At 46.3% G+C, this 9348-nt stretch overlaps 1 protein-coding gene across 1 annotated transcript; it reads left to right on the top strand.

The window, feature by feature from the left end:
- The first annotated feature begins 337 nt into the window (after positions 1-337).
- itih3a.1 (inter-alpha-trypsin inhibitor heavy chain 3a, tandem duplicate 1) lies at positions 338-9348 on the top strand. Its single transcript, XM_080001327.1, has 22 exons — positions 338-481; positions 595-624; positions 778-801; positions 1153-1310; positions 1705-1809; positions 2008-2170; positions 2377-2487; positions 2644-2772; positions 4836-4952; positions 5031-5199; positions 5329-5454; positions 5553-5734; positions 5897-6082; positions 6219-6355; positions 6474-6634; positions 6787-6813; positions 6911-6979; positions 7092-7205; positions 7293-7494; positions 8430-8602; positions 8694-8805; positions 8910-9348. The coding sequence occupies exons 1-22, from the start codon at positions 386-388 to the stop codon at positions 9058-9060; spliced, it is 2742 nt and encodes a 913-aa protein (XP_079857453.1). The 5' UTR covers positions 338-385; the 3' UTR covers positions 9061-9348.

Here is a 9348-nt window from a genome sequence, read left to right as displayed (position 1 = left end):
AAAATGCATATGATTTTCTTCGACCTTTTTTTCTTCTACTTTGCACACAAACAAAAACAGCGTTAGTATGTTGAGGCTTTTTCTTCACTAGAAGCTCTGGTGTGCCGCAATCTGGTCATGCTTGTCGCAGTGGCTGAGCACCGCTGAGCTATTCTGGTTGTTGTATTTTCGTTAAATCAAATCGGCGCGCGTTATCTCCATGTAAATATTGTCGCTATCTGCAGTTCATAGTTTAAACTGAGTGGGTAGGGGATACGACTGTTGGCCGATTTCTTTTTTTTTTTTTTTTTTCCCCCAGAAGTTTTTTCGTCCCTCCCTCCGGGGAAGGCGACTTTGGCTGTTTTGTGAGCACTGAAGTCAGTCAGTGTTTGGTGAACGTTGGGTCATGTCTGCAGCGTGGGGTGGTGCTCTGCTGTGGGGCTGCGTCGGCCTCTGGCTCCTTGGCCTGGGCCGCGGGGCCCTGGTCGTCTCCCCCGTCGAGGTACTGTCACTTCTTTTTCTCCTCTGTTCCTCGTTCCCCTCTTTGATCTAATCAGGCATGGACTTTCTTCTACATTTCTTTCTGTTTTCAACCTGCCCCATGTGGAATTTCAGGAGACAGAAGGCGCCGCCAGGTCAATTCAGGTACTTTGAAACCATTGGTGAATTTCATCTTAGCTTTGTTCAATATTCCAGCTATTGACAAGAGTTACGTTCAAACGTTACAGCCTGTCTGGAATGCGCAAGCCCAGAAACGAGCACCTTCATTAACTTTTAATGTGTCTTTCCTTCCTACAGAAAAGAAGCGCAAAGAATCCTGAGGTAAGGGAAGGACTTCTGGGTCTGTATTGCTATTAATAATGTTGAGATGCATCTTAGAACAGCCATGACTGTAGCTGCACCACACCTAGTTCGCCCAACTTGACTGCTTACATCATTCCAAGAAGTGCACTGACCAAGCATTTTTTTTGTTTGTTTGTTTGTAGTTTGTTTTAATGGGAGCCAACCGATTTTTTTGGCCTCCATCGGGGCAACAGAGTGGGCTGGTTTGAGATGCAAATAAAATTTGATTTTGAGGAAGCAAAAATGATTAATAGCTGAAAAGCTGTGTGTCTAATGATATCCCCCTTTTCATTTATCGTCTCTCCCTCCCTCCCTCCCTCCCTCTCTCAGACGGTGGAATTCTACAGCGTCACGGTGGACTGCACGGTGGCGTCTCGTTTCGCCCACACCGTCATGACCTCCAGCGCCCTGAACAGGGCCAACACCTCCCAGGAAATATTCTTCGAGGTGGAGCTGCCCAAGACGGCCTTCATCGCCAACTTCAGCATGTGAGTCCTCCACCCGCTGTCCTCGCTCTGATGTCCGAACATCACACCTCGAAATGCATGTGGAATTGTCGGGTTTCCATTTAGTTGCTGCTAGCGCCCCCAAATGGCCGTCATTTCGTCCATGTTGACCACACCTCCGTCTCAATTCCTTTCCTCAATCATTTTTCTCTTGTTCATTCTTTTTTGTTTGTTTCTTAAGGTTTACAAATTGAGCGTTGTCTTAGGCCTACGACGCCTCATGGCACGTAAGCTGTGATTGGGGGCTGAAGAAGTGCATTTGACATCCCAACTGAGATGTCTTTTTTCTTAAGAGCTCAGATCCGTGTAAAATTAAAGCCAAATCGGCCGGTGCCGCATTGGAAAGAGTGTTTTGACTGTCCGCCCGCCTCCCCAGGGAGATTGAAGGTGAGATCTACGTTGGCAAGGTGAACGAGAAAGAGAAAGCCAAGAAGCAGTACGAAAAGGCGGTCTCATCGGGGCAGACTGCTGGACTGGTCCAGTAAGTTCAGCTTTGGCAAAGGGAGGGAATTACTACTACTATTACACTATGCACAGATTTTTTTTTGTTATTGATTCCATAAGCAATGGGTTGAGAATTTCAAGATGAAATTGAATTTGTTACGATGCCCAGTGTCTGTGTGTAGTGCGGCTCAACATTTGGAGACAACCCCTCATGTGGGTGTGCTGTCCGTCGCAGGGCTTCCGGAAGAAAGATGGAGAGCTTCTCGGTGTCTGTCAATATTGCGGCGAACAGCAACGTGACGTTCGTCCTGACCTACGAGGAGCTCCTCCAGAGGAAATTGGGACAGTATGAGATCCTGACCCGAATCAAACCCAGAGGTTTGGTCCAGAACTTCGAGGTGATTCCAGGTCCGCCTGTGGGAAATTTCCTGGATTTGTCTTTGTTATGCAGAGCCACACCGCGCCATCTCTTTGTGTGTGTGTGTGTGTGTGTGTGTGTGTGTGTGTGTGTGTGTGTGTGTGTGTGTGTGTGTGTGTGTGTGTGTGTGTGTGTGTGTGTGTGTGTGTGTGTGTGTGTGTGTGTGTGTGTGTGTGTGTGTGACAGATTGTGGCAGACATCTACGAGCCCCAGGGCCTTGCCTTTGTGGATGCCTATGGAACCTTCGTCACCAATGAGCTGCTCCCTCTAGTGGAGAAAACTGTCACAGACAACAAGGTGCTGAGAGGATCCCAGCAAGTGGATCTTTAAAAGATATATATATATTTTTAATGAAACCCATCTCTGGGCCGTCTTTCTTTTAATTACCATAAAATAAACAATATGCCTGATTTCACAGTCTCACTAAAATTAATTTCCCTCCCTCCCTCCCAGGCACACATTTCCTTCTCGCCGACTCTGGACCAGCAGAGAAGTTGTCCAAGCTGTGACGGCACTTTGATCGATGGAGATTTCATCATCAAGTATGATGTGACACGAGCGTCGAGCCTTGGGGACATTCAGGTCAGCTGTCCATTCAAATCAAGAAATGAGTTATTTGGAAGCAAGCTTGTGGGTCTAATGGTTCTCTTATTATTATAAGCGGACCAGCCTGCGCAAATTTTGAACCCTGAAACTATCTGGAATATGGACTTCCGCATAGCACACAAACACGGTTTACGTCTTGTTTGAAACGTGTTGCCACAAAGAACCTCGTGGTTTAAATTTCATCCAAATCGATCCACATACGGAGCAGATATTAACGATACACCGAACAACGTTGACCCAAATATTACGTTGGTTTTGGTTAGATGAGATTAACGGTAAGACGTTTTATGACGTCATCATATTATTTACTATAAATGTACAGATTCTGATTGAGAATGTCCAGTTGGACCGTGTCCAGTGTCTGGCACCAAACACCCGCCCGTCACTGAGAGTGCAGCTCTATTTCCACAGACAACACGATGAGTTCTCACAATGAGATGATGTGGGTTACATGCAAACATGGACGGTTGTTTTAAAGACAGGAGGGTTGCGCTGTGGAGACCGCGAGACGAGCAACCCGGAGACGAGAGACCGGGGGAAGCCCATGCTGTCTTCAAGTAAACTCTGAAAATCGTACAGAATTTCAGAGAACCAGGGAAACTGTAAAACACACCCAACACGACTAAACTGGTATTGCTGCCTGAAGCTATATTTAATATTGTTATTATTATTATTATCATTATCAACAACCACAACAACAACAATAATAATAATAATAATGTATTATTTATCCTGATACAAAATTTGAACATTGTAAAAAAAAAAAGGGTGCGAAGGTCGCCTCTCGATACCGCTCCACCTCTTAAATAAAAAATAATAAGCGCTCGTGCAGCTTTTTCAAAGCTCCCAGAACAAGGCCTGCCCAATTAATTCCAATGAATTAATAATCTCCATTTTAATTCTAAATTATATATTTTAAATGAAATTTAATTTAATAAACACAAAAATTCGGGGGGGGGGGTGGGGGGGTTGTCTTCTCGTCTCATTCAGACGAAAAGCTCCATTTAATCAGAATCAGAATCAGTTTATTATTCCACAAAGTACATTTACATCTAGGAGAGCTTCGTCCTTGCGAGGATTGGTGCGTTTCTCAGTTCCTCAAAATTTAAATAAATATAATTATACCAGTGAAATCAAATATAATTAAGTAAAATAAAAATACAGACTAATATAAACATCATTTGACAGATTTTATTTATGAATAATTTAGTGGTGTATGGCGAGGGCCGGGCTCGCACACTGGAGGAATGAAGTTACGCCTCGAGCTTGTGCAGCGCTTTCCTTCGCTTTGGTGTCCATACCAGATGTGCATTTTATCCCCGCACTCTCAGGCCAAGTTGAGCAGCGGAGACATTGGGGATACAACCTTGGTAGGCTGTGTGGCTGTACGGATCAATTTAAATGTCTGCTTTTCATTGTTAACATTTAATTGCATAAAACTTTCCATTTTTCTTGTCAGCAAATAAATTTGTACTCATTTGCTACCTCATCACAAAGTAATCATTTTCAGTACAGGCTATCACGCGTCTTAATTAAAATAACCGATCAGTTGAATAGGCAACACAACAACTAAACACCTACATTAGCCAAAGAAAACGGCAACGAAAATGGTTGAGAATGTGAGGTCATTCAACGTCCGGCAGTGTGTTTTTGAGACTATACTCTTTGCGCGACCCAGAAAAATCGCCGAGAGGCCTGAAGGAACGCCTCACCCCACCAGCTCTGCTTCCGCTCCATGTGCAGTATGAAAACATTTGTCCTTTAACGTGAGCGCATTTAAAAAAACTAAAAACACTTTTGCGTCCGCCTTGCATCAGCTCCACTTCCGGCGTGTAACAGGCCTTGTTGTTTCTCTCAGGGTGGGGTGGAATGGGTTGGTGTGGTGCTGGGGGGGCATGGTAGCTCTTTGAAACGGGCCCCATATTCATCAGACACGCCCCTGCAAAGGTGTGAAGGTTGCACCCAAAACTATAAAAAAAAGGATGACGTCTCTTGAGTTTTCACGCCGCTCCCATTCAGTGTTTCCCTGTTTCCCCCAGATCGTGAACGGCTACTTTGTGCACTTCTTCGCTCCTCCCGACCTTCCTCGGGTCCCGAAGAACGTGGTGTTTGTCATTGACACCAGCGGCTCCATGATGGGCACCAAAATGAGCCAGGTGAACTACTGTGCGTTTGAATGTAAATGTGTAAATACCACACGGAGCACTGACCACTGACCTTCTTCCCCTCTCCAGACCAGGGATGCCATGCGGTCCATTCTCTTAGAGCTTCATAGCGAGGACCACTTTGCTGTGATTTCCTTTTCTTCTTCAGAAACGTTTTGGAGAGAGACTCTCTCCCAAGCAACAAGGGAAAATGTGAATGGGGCCGCAGATTATGTCCGTCAATTGCAGGCCATGGGAGGTAGGAGTCAAACCAATGAGAGCCGCGATGTAAGATTTGCAACGTAGACGTAAAAGTAAATGGAATTTGACGGGACAATTTCTTATTCGATGTTTGGTTAATGTTCATAAAAGCCTCTTCACCTCTCAGGCACCAATATCAATGAAGCGATGATGAAAGCCATCAGCATGCTGATCACAGACAGAAATAAAGGGAAACTTCCAGAGAGTAGCGTTGACATGGTTATTTTACTGACCGACGGAATGCCGAATAGCGGTGAGTTTTGCAATTCTCGTTTTAAAGCATAGCTTTGCGCTCATGCGCTGTAGATGCAAGCTGCATCTGTGTGCCTGTTTGTGCGTTTGTGCGTGTAGGGGTGAGTCACCTCCCGCTGATCCAGCAGAATGTCAAACAAGCCATTGGCGGCAACATGTCTCTGTTCTGCCTCGGCTTTGGGAACGACGTGGATTACTCCTTCCTGGATGTGATGGCCAAGCAAAACAATGGGCTGGCCCGCAGGATCTACGAGGCCTCAGACGCAACCCTCCAGCTTCAGGTGTGTGTGTGTGTGTGTGTGTGTGTGTGTGTGTGGGTGTGTGTGTGTGTGTGTGTGTGTGAGTGTGCCCAATGCAATCCATGATGCGGTGCCCAATGAGGTCCTTCCATTCTTGCAATACTACTCATCACGTTCATTTTCTCATTTGGGAATCTATTGCAGGGCTTTTTCGCGGAGGTGGCCAGCCCCCTGCTGTCGGAGGTGGACATAAATTACCCCCACAACAAGGTGGACTCTTTGACCACAAACCACTTCAGTCAGCTGTTCAACGGCTCTGAGATCGTAGTGGCAGGACGGCTGACTGACAACGACCTTGACAACTTCATGGTGGAGGTGTTCGGCCAAGGGGTGAGCGAGGGACATCTACGTATCATGTACAGTGTCTACACACCGGGCATGTCAATGATGAGAGACGTTATCCCTTCCTAAAAAGACTGCGATGCGTTTGGTTTGCTCTTCTGCTCCAATGTCCTCACCCATCTAGCAAGAGGACTTCCAGGTGAAGGGCCAGGCTGCAGCGGTGGAGTGGGGCGTGATCTACCCAGAGAAGGAGTACATTTTCGGGGACTTCACAGAGCGCCTGTGGGCCTACCTCACCATCCAGCAGCTGATGGAGACCAGGTCTGGTCGGTCAAGTGAACTCAAGTCTGTGTAACATTAACGGGTTGGAGTTGTGTTGTATTGTCTGATGTTTATCTCCTCATCCTGTCTATTTTTTGTGGGGATTTGCATTACCCAGTAAGCGTGGTTCAGCAGATGAGAAAAACAACGCCACGGCCAAGGCCTTGGAGATGTCCTTGCGGTACAACTTTGTCACCCCACTCACCTCCATGGTGGTCACCAAGCCAGAGACGGAGGATGGCACAGAGAGTCCCTTAATCGCTGACAAGCTGACCGAGGGTAGGGCTTTGAAGGGCTTTTTCCCAAGAACATACATCGCCTTTTGCTGAGCTCTTTGCCAACTGTACAAATTATATTTTTATTCTTATAAATATTTATATTTTTGTTCTGGCATGCGCTAAATGTTTTTTTCATTTTTTTTTTTTCCACAGAGCAACGACAACAGTTTGAGAAAACAGGTAAGATGGTGATTATTTCCCCTATATAAGCATTCTATAGATTAAGGTTCAGATGATGCATTGCATCTAACTTGGTGGATATATTGTGTGTATGCAGGGCTGTTGTCTTCCCTTCAAAGACAAGTACATTATTATCCTCCTGCTCCCAACTACCGAGTATTTCTAGGTAGGCCCAATATAATCTATTTTACATGTAGCTTTCATGCTATCTGTTGTGTTTTTGTTTTTTTTTCTCTAATATTGATTGCATTCTTCTCACTATTATAATGAACATGCAGTGGATGGAGATCCTCACTTCATAATTGAGCTTCCAGAGAGGGAGGACGCGCTGTGCTTCAACATCGATGACTCGCCAGGAACCATCTTTAACCTGGTCCGAGACCCTGCCTCAGGTCAGGCCTTTCGAGTCGAGGTTCTCAACCTCTCTTGTGTTACGATCGATCGTGACCTGAATGGCTGAATCGCTTGCTGCTCCTCAGGTATTTTGGTCAATGGTCAGACCATCGGAGACAAAAAGATTGCCCCCGGTGGCAAAGTGAACACCTACTTTGGGCGTCTCGGCATTGTGCACCGGGGCCTTGGGGTGAAGCTGGAGGTGACCACTCAGAACATCACCATTTTCCAAGACGGCAAACGGGTCAAGCTGCTGTGGTCAGAGGCAGCCTCCCTTAAAGGAGCCAAGTGAGTTGGCCTCTTTGAGACCATTTGTTTCATAAGTGTCAGGTCAATGTGATATTTAAGGCTAAGTGAAGATTGAGAGTTGTCGCTGGACACTCTCTTCTCTGCTTTTACCTTTTCTCTGACCTGTCTCATATCTCAAATATTTCTCCTCAATTCCCAACTTGCTTATCACGCCCTGCCCTTTGCTTCAGACCTCCACATCTACTGTAAAACACCAAAATTAGCGGGTATACCCAGGTTTTTAAAACCTGGGTAAACCCCCGAAAAATAGGCGATTGACACCTTTCCCAGGCGAGTATGCCTTCTTTTTTTTCCCTGGTGTGTCACGTCCGACGTCACAAACACACCGGAAAAGGGGCGTGTCATGGCTCCAGTGTGACTGGGGAAAAAAACAGTAGAAGAAGCAGCATGGAGTATCCATGCCCGCACTCATGCACCGGCAGCGCCCGATGCCGGAGACGGAGCGGAGACACTCCTCCGGTTCAGAGACGGGCTTGGGGCGGTGTTGGAGTGGCTTGGAGCCTGGTTCTCCACTGCGGTCCCCACGGAGTGTCCCCTACACCCAAAACATTTCATGATCCCCCATGCGGGAAAAAAATCAATAACTCAACAAATTTTGATTTTGGATTCTAAATCGGATATGAAATGATGGAATTATACAACGTCCAGAACTTCAACGCGCGTCGCATCTCGTCGGTAGAGGTGCGATTATTAGCGAGTCGACCCTATTGTCGTGTTTCCATCACAGCCAATCGGAGCCAGGGCAGATAAATAACCATGAAACCGGGAATGAAACCCAGGTGTAACTTTTCCCACTAATAACAAATGCCAGATAGTTAGCGGGTGTTACCGAGTTTTTGGTGCAGTGAAAAAGGGGCATTAATCTCCCCTCCTTTCCCCCTCCCCCCTCCACCCCTTCTTCCCTCATGCCCCAGTATGGATCTGCGGCTGAGCAAGGACCGCAGCCTCAGGGTGACTCTCAGGGATTCTGTCCAGTTTGTCATCCTGCTCCATAAGGTGTGGGAGAAACACCCCTACCACCAGGACTATCTGGGATTCTACACCCTGGACAGCCACCTGCTCTCTCCGTCCGTCCACGGTTTGCTAGGTACAGCATCGCACACACCTCGGGAAACAACACGACATGCCATCGTCTGATTCTGCTTGGAAATATCATTAAAAGGTGCCTCCTCCTCCAGGTCAGTTCTACCATGGGCTTGAGTTCGAGGTGGGAGACCTGCGTCCAGGAGAAGTCCCTGAGAAGCCTGATGCCACCATGCATGTCAAGGGACATCAGCTGAATGTGACCAGGTACACCTGTCCCACATATTGTTTACTGATTTGTGTCTTTAAATCACATTTTATATCCTATTTAATATATTTCCCATCCTCTTTGTCTCCGTCTTGGTCTACAGGGGCTGGCAGAGGGACTTCAGGAGGGACGTGAAGAACGGGGAAAATGTTCCCTGCTGGTTCATTCACAGCAATGGAACTGGCCTCATCGATGGGAGTGTCTCAGATTACGTCATGTCAGGCCTCTTTAAGAGCGAAAAGATAAATAATTGACAAACTAAATTTGTCAGAGATGAATGAGAAGATGGCTGCTCGTGCTACGCATGATCAAATACAACCAACGTCATTTACCAGTGTAGAATAGCCTACTTAGGATTCAAATGCATCGAAGTTAAAGGAGCGTTAAAGTAAATATAACTGCATTGAATTGAAGCATGAAATCGAATTCTATGACAAGAGCCTTGCGTTACAAATTCCTCCACCTTGTGTCAAAAAGTGTAAAAATGTTTTAACTTGATGTTCACTGGATCGACATTAAAGTCTAACTCTCTTCTCTTTGAA

This window comes from Zeus faber, assembly GCF_960531495.2.
Source record: "Zeus faber genome assembly, chromosome: 5".
NCBI lineage: Eukaryota > Metazoa > Chordata > Actinopteri > Zeiformes > Zeidae > Zeus > Zeus faber.
Note: the sequence above shows the minus strand (reverse complement) of the source record. Positions and strands in the feature narration are given on the sequence as shown.